Source organism: Solanum stenotomum, chromosome 6 (genome assembly GCF_019186545.1).
Source record: "Solanum stenotomum isolate F172 chromosome 6, ASM1918654v1, whole genome shotgun sequence".
In the NCBI taxonomy this organism is placed as follows: Eukaryota; Viridiplantae; Streptophyta; class Magnoliopsida; order Solanales; family Solanaceae; genus Solanum; species Solanum stenotomum.
In genome coordinates, this window is record NC_064287.1 from 8,373,393 (window position 1) to 8,386,304 (window position 12,912).

At 32.7% G+C, this 12,912-nt stretch overlaps 1 protein-coding gene across 1 annotated transcript; it reads right to left on the reverse strand.

The window, feature by feature from the left end:
- Positions 1-4,791: 4,791 nt before the first annotated feature.
- On the reverse strand, positions 4,792-7,544 carry LOC125869284 (cytochrome b561 and DOMON domain-containing protein At5g47530-like). The gene is made up of 3 exons (XM_049549851.1): positions 6,686-7,544; positions 6,073-6,327; positions 4,792-5,332 (listed from the first exon to the last, which is right to left on the reverse strand). Exons 1-3 carry the CDS (start codon positions 7,316-7,318, stop codon positions 5,012-5,014), a joined length of 1,209 nt encoding a protein of 402 aa, XP_049405808.1. The 5' UTR covers positions 7,319-7,544; the 3' UTR covers positions 4,792-5,011.
- Between the last annotated feature and the right edge of the window lie 5,368 nt (positions 7,545-12,912).

The window sequence follows — 12,912 nt, forward strand, 5'->3', positions numbered from 1 at the left end:
GTTGTTCAGGAGTTGAGTAAAGCCAAGGTAAGTGTTCCTTTCAAATTCTTTTCAAGCTTAAGGAATGTTTAGCATTCTAACTCACATACTCGTACATTCAATGTACTGATGTCAGTTGGCCTGCATCTTATTATGATGCAGACGTAGGTAACCAGGATCAGCATCCAACGCCTCGTTGATCCAGTTGAGCATTCAGAGTCAATTGGTGAGCATCCTTGCTTTCTAGAGGGCTCCTTTGTTATCATTTGATTTTAGTATTTCATTTGTTAGGATGATCGGGGGTCTTGTCCCGACATCCATCTCAGTTGTTTTAGAGGCGTCATAGATAGTCAGACGTTAGTTCTTTAGTCTTTTCATTGTCATTATCCTATGTTGAGACTTAAGTTTGCCTTAATTGCTAGTTGAATGTTCCTTTGTAACATTCCAGTTTATTACATAGATTTATCTTTGTTGAGTTAAGTCTTCCACTGAGTAAGTAAGCCAGGCCAAGGGTTCACTTGGGGCCAGCAATGGTTCTCGAGTGTTGGCTATGTCCAGGGTGTAGGCTCAGGGCGTGACAAACTTGGTATCAAAACACAGAGTTCAAGAGTCCTAGGGAGTCTATGAAGACGTATCTGTAGAGTCCTAGTTATCGATGTGAAGCGCCCCACATCTATAATTAGGAGGCTGCAACACTTAGGAAAATTATCTCACTTCTTTCACACTTATTTCATGCATTAGAGTTTGATCTCTAAAAAGTTTCCTTTCTACTTCGTGCTTGCGCGTGTTTTCAGATAATCATGCCTCTACGAAAAACTTTTAGATAATCATGCGCGTGTTTTGAAATTTGAAATTTGAAATTTGAAATTTGAAATTCGAAATATTTTGAATTAAATTTTAAAATAACTTTAATAAGTTATATAAATCATAATTTACACTTGTAAATTTCAATGATTTTTTTTTAAAAAAATAATCTCGTCATCTTAGCCCACTATCTCATATCGTCTCGATTTGTCTTGTTCAATAGTGGGACGGGACGGAATCTCTGATTAATCCAAATAATTCTGGCTCGGACCGCCTCCCTAACCCGACACCATCCCTTCCCATCCTTATCTCCCTCGGGGTCCCCTGTCTTAGACTCTTAGTCATGGACTTGTATTACTATTTGAGAAGTCCATTTAACTAATTAATCACCATCAAGACTAGATTTGTTTTCCCTTCAAGATAAGTTATGATTTTAATTGGTCCTCGTTCTCTTAGGGCCTGTTTGGAAGGACACCCTGGTAATTGGATTTGGTGTAATTGGTGTAATTACATTATCTTGTCCTGTTTGGAAGGACATGTAATTACTTGGTCAGCAGGTAATTTGTGTAATTGGCAGGGGGTAATTATACTCTACAATTCATAGGCAGATGCTGTGAATTGTTGGTAATTACATGGTGTAATTACCACCTGATTACTTTTTTATTTCTATTTTTATTTTTATTTTTTTTAATTTTTTTTACTTTTATTATTTTAAGTTCTTTTTTTATTTTTATTATTCTAAAAATTTGTAAAAGTTTATTTTTTATTTTATATTATTATATTTCATTATCTTCTTGTTCTCAACCTTACTTTACGTGATTTTATGTAATTTTCTCGTATTATCTATTTCTTTATGTCATGCTTATTTTCTCATTAGCATAATTTTATTAGTATTCTAATTTTTAAATTAAAATAGAATTTATTGTTAAGTAAGGTTATAGACTTACGTTTTTTTATTAAGAAAAAATAAAAATAAATAATATTTATTGCTATGTTGAAATTTGTTATAAGAGTATTATGTTAAATTTTTTGTTTTGAATTTATAACCTATGTTATATTTTCATATTCATTTGTTTTAGTAATATTGAATTTACATTGCATGTCATTTTTTAATTAGACTTGATAGATTATATCTTTGTCAAACATTTAATAATTTATGACATTTTATTTATATATTATTCTTTTTATCAAACATGCATTTCTCGATGTTTGTAGAAACTTCATACTTTTAGTTGTTATGATCAATTCAATTGAAATATATTAATTTGAAAAAATATAAGTCAATTATTTTTTCATAATATTAGTTACAGAAAATATGTTTATTAATTAATATATTTTCAAAAAAGAATATATATCTTAAATATTTAATTTAATGTCATTTATAAAGTTTCTTATATATCTAGTATAAATTTTAAATAATTAATTTTTATTTTTAAAATTTATTATAATTTTATGATTGAAATTGTAATTAATATCCAAACATAACATGTGCAATTACACTGTGGCATCCAAACAGAACATGTGTAATTACAGTGTAATTGCACTGTGGCAACCAAATAGGTCAGTGTAATTACTAGACAGTATAATTACTAAGCTGATAATTACTACCCTAATAATTACATCAATTCCAATTACCAAGTGACTTTCCAAATAGACCCTTAATATTTCTATTACTATCACAATTATTTATTGGTAGACAGATCACCTATAGATTGAAAAGGCCGTTTTGTAATTTCAACGTATCTTAAATAACTCCAAAAGTTTTGGCTGTTAATTACCAACCAAAATCAAAGCCAACCACACACTCATAAATTCGACAACCTTTGTGTCAATTTTTGTCTATATTTTAGAATATATTTTGATTTGATTTTTGAAAATTAAAATTTGTTCTTATCTTTTTCTTAATCAAAGATTTATTGGTAATTATTATGTGATTATATTTAGCGACAATAATAAATATAGGTTTCTTTAATTATTTAGTGATTATATTAAGTGGTAAATAAAAGATTTATAACCAACACTCTATATAAATTGTAGAGAATAGAAGAAGAAAAATATGATCAAGAAACCTTCTGCTAGCCCAAAATCGTTAACTAAGATCAGAAAATTTAACTAAATAAGAGGAAGCCAGAAAGTCGAAGGCCTATTTCGGAAAGAAGAACTCGGTTATGAAAGAAGACTTCTTGAGTTTTATTGATTTGGGTTTGGGTTGAATTGGGTTTTATACCAATGTACAAGACCATCTCCTATTTATCCTTATCTATGGATCGTTCTAGATACAACAAGATCTAAACTATTCGATTATTTTCTATAAATATCATCTCTAAAATATCTACAAGAAAATTCTAGTAACTTTATCTTCTACTCTAGAATATCTAGATATTTCTACAACATTCTTATCTTAAATACTACACTAAACTATTCTGGAAACTAATAAATAATATTCCAAAAAATCATCTTTAATTTTTTCACATAAATATCGTTAATAATTTTTTAACAACTCTGAATACAATGACATTTAACCCAATTACCATTAAAAAAAGAACTATTATCACTAAATGTCACTTTTATTGTAGCAATTGATTTTAGTTAATTGAAAATTAAATGAAATAATTTCACCAAACATGCGATGATATTAAAGAGCCACATGCTCTTCCACTTGTTTTTTTTTTTTTTTTAAATGGTCTTTGTCAAGTTTGCCACATGATCTTCCACTTGTTCTACCAAGTTTTAATTTTAACTTTTCAGAAGTCCAAAACACATTCTCTTTCAATTTCGTGGCAATAAACACCCACTTGGAGATTGTTTTATTCTTTTATTGGCCTTCTCTGATGAAGTAACCATATTTGTTGTGGTAGTCTTTTATTTGAATGAATAATGTTATTTGTTTCGATTTATATGACGATATTAAATTAAACATGAAATCTTTTGAAGTAGGACATTAAAATACATTTGTCATGCATTTTTAGAATTTTAGAGTTACGAAAGCATGTACGCGTTCAAGTATGGCTACTATATAGATCCGCGCAACTTGTCTCATTTATTTAAGAGTAAATTGTAGGTTTAGCAAACATAAAAATTATATTTGTATGCTATAGCTATAGTTTGTATAATTGCGCTCCATAACAAACTTTATGTTTGCTATGACTATTAATATGTATATTTCGGTATATATATACAAAAGAATCAATTGTATAATCTGTTTTGGTATACATATACAAAAGAATCAATTGTATAATCTGTGTTTTTATAAAGTGAGAAAGAGAGAAAGACAAAAGAAAACTGGGCAGGAAAAAATCTGTATTTGTATACTTATAAGTGTATAGGACGAAAATATATGTATTTGTATTTGTATATACAATTTTCTCTCGATTTATACAAACACAAATGCAAATTATACATTTGTGTTTGTATAAAGGGAGAGTGGCGAGCGAGATTCTCTGGGAGAGATACGAACGAAAAGATATGTATATATACAGTTTTCTCACACTTTATATAAACACAAACGCATTTTATACATTTGTGTTTGTATAAAAGTGAGAGAGGTGAGGAAGAGACTGCCAGCGAGAAAACGAGAGTGGCAAGTGAGAATTTCAAGGAGAGAGGTGAATGACAACAGTTTACTACGGGTTACAATTAAATCAAACTATAGTTATAACATTTAATTTGAATTAATAATTTACTATTTTATACAATTTTCCCTTTATTGAACTACACAACTAAAAGAGCATAGGAATATTTCAAATAACTAATTTTCTAGCTTTATTTCTCTCTCTTGACAGGTTGGAAAATGGCCAAAAATCGCCACATCGGACAAATTTAGGGGAGTCGTAGAACTCCCGCAAATTTAAGACATATATTTGAAAAAACAGGACAAGTTAAGATGGGATCGAATGTATTATTCCTTAAAAGTAAAATAAAAAGGGTGAAGTTATACGTCATTCTCTCTAACAGTTTCAAAAAAAAAAGTGACACATATATTAAAATTGAGGAAGCGATTACGATAAATTACACTAGAAATAAGTGGTACTCACCATGTATATATTATACAAGAACAAATTACAAACAAGAGAATCTAAATCTAGCAATCAAATATCCAAAAATCTGATGCTAAACATCATAGATTAATATCAATCTCAACTAAAACATACATAAACATGCCTCATTATCTATAAAGAATTCGATAACTATGTAGTATGATTTATTATTAGAGAGAACACATATTTATTTACGCGGTCTGGTCATGAGACCTGCTGGCATATCCATTAGTGCCATTGCCATGAGGATATTTGTCAGAGACTGATGTTTTTTTCCTTTTAATGACAATGAACCAAGTAATGGCTTCCAATAGAACAGCAATGGCTCCCAAGAATATGATCACTCCAATGTATGCCTTTTTCCAGTTTTTCTGTCCACCTAAAGCATCAAATCCTTCAAATACATTGATGATGCTGAGAATGATCACAGTGTATCCAGTAACATGGTGGTAGATGTTCCAGTAGAGTCTGAACTTGTGGTCTGGCTTTGGCCTCAGTAGCAAAGCAAAAACCTATTATCATATATAAAATCACACAATTAGAACTTGGAATTTGTGATATGAAAAAAGATTAAGAATTAGCAATGGATAAATTCTGCAGTTAAACTACACTAAGATTATCACAAAATTTTGTTAGCTACGAGCAATTTAGCGATGGATTAGTTCATAACTAACTCACGTCTTTTTTGTAGTGTTATGGTAGGAATTAGCATGTTAATGGGTAGCCAGGTGCACAAAGCATTCCACGTTAGCAGGTTTCGGAGAAGATTGCACCCCAAGGGGTATGATGTAGACAATCTACCCTAATGCAAGCACTAGTGGCTGCTTCCACGGTTCAAACACACATAGATATGTTTTGTAAAACCACTAAGATTTCAATAAATATTGAATTTTGAACTCATAACTTCAAAAATACAATGAGTTTAATGCTAGGAACGTTAAACATTGGATTAAGTTTAAATCTTGATTCCGCCTCTACCATCTGTGTGCAATTTATACTATCACATATGATTCTTTCGGTATTATTCTCAGCCCGTTATTGGTTACTTCCCTGTCCCAAATTGGTAGCCATTTTTTTTTACTTCCTAAAGTTCAACCAAATAAAATTTGGATAACATTTTAAAGTGTTGTTTCGTTATATTGATATGAAGAACTACCTTTTAGTTTCTGAATACCAGAATTTTAATTTGAGAAAACAAAGTGATCTATGTGTGAAAATTTAGTCAAATAATTAAAGGCAAAAGTTTTAATACCTGAAGAGTTCCAAGGCAGAAGAGAGTGATTCCAATGTTTCTGTGAGTGTCAAATCTAATTCCAACAGAATCACTACCAAGTTTGAGACCAGTGCCCCATCCAGCAACACCAACAGCATAAGCAACAGTTTGACAACCAGCATGTAGATAAAACCAAGCTGGATTAGCTGACTTGAACACTTTCAAATACCTTGCAAATATAGCACCCATTGGCATCAAAACACCCCAACTAACTGCATTTAGCACTCCATGAATCTGTCAAAGTTTTCAACATTTTCGATTAGACCAGCCATACGTATATGTAAATTTTTGAGAAATAGACTAAGTTATCACTATCATTATATACTCAAAAGTCAACAATAATAGCTACGCTTCAATTCCAAAACAAGTTTAGTTTCTCTAGAACCAGGGTTCGTTTAGTAGCTGGTTGGAGTTATAAAGATATTAGTAGTACATGAGAGGAGTTTAGTTATTCAAGTATTACTTATTCCACCTTTTAAACTGCATAAACTTATACACAGATTCACTCATAACTTATATATATGTAGTTATGCAGGTTTCTAAATTGCAAATCAAACATTCAAATTACGAATATGAAGGGATATGAACTTACGTTTCTTCGACGCTGTCTAGCACTAGCTGATATACCTCCACCAGCACCAGCTGAGGTCTGTCCACTAGCAAAATCCACAGTTCCAACACTCCTCATGTTATCACCACTTGTTTGATGTTCTTGTAAAGTTTGTCCAGAAACTTGACCATTTTGCCACACCTGAGTAAAACTAGTCCTATTAATAGGAAGCTCTAAAGTGGCAAAGATAATCATCTCACTCCGTACAAACTCTGCTGAAATTCTAGGCACACCAAAACTCAAAGCACCCTCTGTCAAGGTAGTACCGTAACCAGTAATAGGTGAAGTGTAAGCATGAATTTGTCCACTAGAATTTCTAAAAGCAATCAAACTTTGACATCCTGCCATTCCTGTACCATCAAGATTCAAAGCCCAAGCTACCCAAGAAGATTCTGTAACACCACCATGTCTATAAGCAAGATCTACTGTGTGATTATCAGGGTGGTAAGTCCAGTGAAGAAAAGAGTTGAGAACAGGGAGAGGGTTACAAGTGGAAAAAAGATTGTTGTTTGTGAATTGATGAGTTGAACAATTTTGACCATATGAAAAAGTAAATAGAGTTAACAAGATTGATGAAAACAACACCAAATTACTTGTTAAGAGCTTAGTATCCATTTTTTTGCTTTTCAAGATTGGTTTTTTATTCCCCTTTTTCTGCCTTTTCTTGATTCTACAAAAACCAAATGGTTCAAGAATTGGTTCTTTTTAGGGATTTTTGGTTTTGGGGTTTTAGATTATTGAATCAAGAAATTGAACTGTCTGATTAAGAAAAATGGGGAACTTTGATTACAGCTTTATAGACTGGGAAAGATTGGTGGTGGAGAGTTGGAGGGGTTAGACGGCTTCCTTTTAGAGAAAAAAAAAAAGAGATTTTGACACATTTATTCAGTTTGAACCCAGTCTTTTTTTTTAAAAAAAAAGGGAGAAAATAGTTAAGCGGATTACCCCGTGGAGAATCGAATATTCATCAATAAGGTTAAAGTTTAAGTAGTCAATCAATTTCCTTCGGTCTAATTTATTAGATGAAATTTGATGTGGTATGATTTGTTACATTTGAGTTGAGGGTTTTTTGGAGACAACATCTTTGTCTCCACGAGATAGTGATAAGGTTTGTGTATACTTTATCCTCTCCAGATCCACTTTGTAGGATTTCACTGAATATATTGTTGTTGTTGTTGTTATAGGTTGATGTGGTACATAATTTTTTTTAAAAAAAGACTTGAAACTTGTGATCTAAAATAAATTATTGATTGTTTGTGTAACCCTAAATTATTTCATTTAAAATTAAATTATTACTAGTACTAAATATATAAATATAACATTTTTATGTACGATTGATAAAATTCGAACAAAAGAAGTATTTTCTTTGTCCAACCATAGTTGTCTACTATTGACTAGACATACGCTTAAGAAATAATAATAATAATAATAATAAGGATAATATTACTATATTAGACATAGAATATATTCAATTTAATATTTTAAAAAATATATTAGATATTGAATAATAAAAATAAAATGGACACAAAAAGATAAATGATCTTTTGATTTTTCATATTGAACCAATATTGTTGGATAATTATTTTTAATATAGTACGATAAATAAAAATTGATGGCGTACTATTCTCCGTTTGAACAAAAAAAAGTCAAGGAAAGGAAGAAGGTTTCAAATGGAAGCAGCCAGGAAGGTCTTGTGTAATACTTCTACTTTTGTGGGTCTTATTAATTCAAAGATTTATTTATTATAGTACTACTAGTCTTTGGTGTCCCCAACAACTTCTTTGCTTTCACACCTAAAAAGTCATGAATTATTATTTCCAAATTGGACCATGGGAGGATTAAATATTCTAACAGTTTGGTCGTACAACGTGTGCTTTTGGTTTATATACAAAAAGAATAGTTTATTTAGCTAAGCAGAGTGGATTTGTGCCAAATGTGTAGAAAGATTAGGATGTCACTAAATCTTAAGGAGCTTATTTTAAAGAACTTTTTAAGATAAGAGTATATTTATTTTTAGTAATATAAAGAGCTTATTCTATTAGTTTTATATTATTAAGTAGTAATAATATAAAACCAATTATTAAAATGATCACCTCTACAGTGTGTATAATACTTGCGCATGATTAACATAAGAGGACCATTGACTGGTTTTAGAACTAGTGATATTTTGTTTGAGCATTTTCTTTGGAAGCACCCTTAACACACGTTAAGGATAAAGAATGTGTTTAGATTATCTCTTCTCACTCGTTTAATGGACCCCAAATTAATGGAAGTATCATCTTTTCTTCCTTTTTCTTTTCTTTTTTTGTGGACAGGGAGAGATATTAGTTGTTGTAACAAAAATGACTAGATTATAATATCTTATAAAGAGATATACAACAAAAATCGTGTTTCATCTATGTAAGATTTCTCTCAAAACTTCACTAGAACAAAAGTGTAGCCTTTAGTTAGAACTTTGAGATTTACTCTAATCTCTTAATTGTCTACAATCACTTTGATTGTAGCAATATCTTCAAGCTAACTCTAATCTAAATGTATTTATTCTTGTGTGGAACTTTTTACAATCTCTTTCACTAAATATGAGTCCAAACTCTAATTAGGTTTACAATCACTTTTGTAATGCCTAAATGAATTGTTCCCAATAGTTTTACTTTTACCCTCTTAATCTTCAATGACCTCACCCTGGTCAATGAAGTCTCTTACAATAAACAAGAAAACATGTCCCACATGATCACAATAACATACATCGGTTCTTTCATGGAACCCATACGCAAACTATTAGTGTTCCAATGTGGTACCTGAGCCAACCATTGTTATAGTACCGGCGTGGTACCTGAGCCAATCATTGTTAGTGTATCGGAGTCAATCATTGTAAGTGTACCGACATGGTACCCAAACCAACCATATAATATCTCGTACCAGACATGGCACCCAAGCTAACCGTTAGTATTCGCAAACAAAATGCACAATAACACTCATAATGAACAACCACACTTGAAGCCACAAGTAAATTAACCATGTTTATTACATGCGATTATTAACATGATGTCATTTCATATTCATCCCTTATGTGTTTCCCGCATGCATTGCACAAGTAATACTATAAAGCAGTTAACATGCAAATATTACATACATTAGAAACAAACAACCAAAGACCCGAGCTTTCCCCCTTTTCAATGCTTTGGCTTGTTCATGGTCTAAAACAATAAAATAACTCATAAGTTACAAGGGCTCGAGAATCAAATTACAAGTTAGGGGAGTAATTAACTTACTTTTATTGAATAGAATGATGGAAAACAGATGAAAAACACCCTAAGTCGCCTCTGCAGTTCCCCAAAACAAGATAGTCAAATAATGACCAGTTTTGGAACTTCTTTACACAAAATCTTACTTACCCCCTATAGCAGCCCAACTCGTTGTAGCAACCCTTCCATAGCAGAATAACCCGCTATAGCAGAAATTTATTTCCCCCCATTACAGCAGCGTAATACCCTTATAGTGTGTTGCACGGAGGCAGTAGCTCAAAAATCCTCTCCAAAGCCCCCATTTTGAAACACACCTTAGAATCTTGATATTTTATCCTAACTCTTTCACGCCAAGTTCGATATCGGGAATTTTACTCACCCAAATTCAATTCTGAAAGGCCCTATGGATTTTCTTAATGTCTTAGCTACTAGAAAATGTGATCTAAGCTTAGACATGCCACCCACTCCATTCTCGGATTACCCTAGACCTCACCTTGCTCAGATTTCATCTGAGACTGGCCTAGCCAAGAATTTTTCAAGTTACTACTCAAAATGTTTTCTAGCCCAAATCTTTCACCATTGGTCTACCCATAACAATTGGAATGAGTCATTACAATAGATATCAATTTACCATCACTCATCTTCGAGTTATCACACAAGAAAAGGCTACGCTATGTTAGAAGAGTATAGTGCATGAATCCTCAAACATGCGATGGTACTTATCCCGCATGTCCCTTTCGGTCTCCCAGATAGACGTTTCAACTAGACAATGCTTCTACTTGAACTTTATTTATTTGATCTCTCATGTTCTCAACTTCTAGGTATCACGATCAAGAATCATAATTGGTTCCTCCTTATACTGCAAATCCTTGTCTAGTACTATCGAGTCCCACTTGATGATATAATCTTCATCCCCATGGTAATTTTTTAGCATAGACACATGGAAAACAAGATGAGCCCTAGACAAGTTGTGTGGAAAGGCTAACTTGTAAGCCACATGCCCCACCTTGCCAAGAATCTCGAATGGACCAATGTAGCGAGGGCAAAGCTTACTCTTCTTGCCAAATCTAATCACCTCTTTCATTAGTGACACCTTCAACAAAATTTGTTCACCAACCTGAAAAGTCATGTCTCTTACCTTATGATTTGCATACTTCTTCTATCTGCTTAGAGATGCCAATAACTTGGTTTGAATGCTTCTTACCTTCTCTTGAGCTTCCCAGATCCACACCTAAGAGTTTCACATCATCAGCCTCAAACCATCCTATGGGAAATCTGCATCCTTTCTGATAGAGTTCCTCAAAAGGTGTCATATCAATGCTTTAGTGATAATTATTATTGTAACAGAACTCATATAAGGGTAAAAGTTGATCCCAATGGCCCCCAAAGTCAATCACACATGCTCTCAACATATCTTTCAATACTTGAAACATCCTCTCTGACTGACCATTAGTTTTCGAATGAAAGTTTGTACTGAAAATGAGATGAGTACCCAACGCTTCATGCAACATACCCCAGAGCATAGAAGTAAATTGAGTGTCATAAAATGATAGAAAGGGGCATCCCGTACAACATCACTTTCTCCTTGACATAAATCTTCGCCAATTGTTGAAAATTATAATCCCCACTTATTGGAATAAAATGGGTTGATTTAGTTAACTTGTCAACAATGATCCAAATTTATTCATACTTCCCCAAAGTTTTAGGGAGTCCTAAAACAAAATTCATGGCTATCATTTCCCACTTCCACTCCGGAATAGCATTCACTAAAGAAAACTTGCAAGCCTTTGATGCTCATACTTTACTTTCTCATAATTTTGACACTTGGATGTGCACTCGGCTATATCCTTCTTCAGTCCAGGCCACTAATAAAGTCGTCTCAAATGCGGTACATCTTAGTTACACCCGGATGAATCGAATATCGTGAACCATGAGACTTGAGTCAGAAAGTCATTCCAGACTTGGTCCTTATTTTAAATGAGTTCTCATATGTTTTCCTTAAACCACAAGGATTGCCACCATCACAGTCATAAGACCATGTGATTCATTTAAATCTCGGGGTTGTACTAGCTAATGTCAAGTCATATTGTTATCCCTACTTCCAAAAACATGTTATGGAACAGTCGATTGCGGAGATGCCTAGGGATGGGGCAATCAGGCCTAGAAGGAGCCCATTCTCCTCTCAAGTATTTTTAGTTAAAATAAAAGATGATACATGGAGATTTTGCATGGATTATAGGTCTCTCAATGCCATTACTATGAGGGATATATTTCATGTTCCCACCATTGATGAGTTATTCCAAGAGTTAAATGGTGCAATTTCTTTTTCAAAGCTTGACTTACTATCTGGATACCATCAAATTAGGGTCAAAACTGAAGATGTTGCCAAAATAGGATTTCGAACACATGATAGACACTATAAATTATTAGTGATGCAATTTGAATTATCCAATGCTAAGTATACATTCCATACCATCATGAATGAGATATTTAAGCCTTATCTCTGACGTTTTGTGTAGGTATTATTTTGATGATATCTTGATTTATAGCCCCGATTGGAAGGACCACCTTATCCATTTATGATCAGTGTTTGATTACTTCGATAACAACAACCGATGGTCAAGAGGACCAAATGTTTATTTGATCAACCTTCAATGGAGTATTTTAAGAAAACACGTAGTTTCCTAGGTCTTGTTATTTGTTACCTTTGTTTAATTCATCATTATGAATCTATAGCATGACCCGTCACTAATTTGCTGCGTAAGGAACCATTTATGCGAAATACTTCTATCGAGGCTGCCTTTGAGACTTTAAAGGCTAAACTTAGCAAAACTCATGTACTAGTAAAGGACACCCAATAGCTTATTTTAGCCAGAAGTTGAGCTCACGCATGCAGGGAGCATCCACTTATCACAGAGAGATGTTTGCCATTACTCAATCTATGGTAAATGGCATCAATACTTA

What these genes read in the sequence shown, in the direction of transcription:
- LOC125869284 (XM_049549851.1), bottom strand. Translation starts at nt 7,318, where the DNA reads ATGGATACTAAGCTCTTAACAAGTAATTTGGTGTTGTTTTCATCAATC. An exon ending in CTAGACAGCGTCGAAGAAAC is followed by an intron (nt 6,328 to 6,685) that starts GTAAGTTCATAT and finishes AAACTTTGACAG; the next exon opens with ATTCATGGAGTGCTAAATGC. An exon ending in TCTGCCTTGGAACTCTTCAG is followed by an intron (nt 5,333 to 6,072) that starts GTATTAAAACTT and finishes ATATGATAATAG; the next exon opens with GTTTTTGCTTTGCTACTGAG.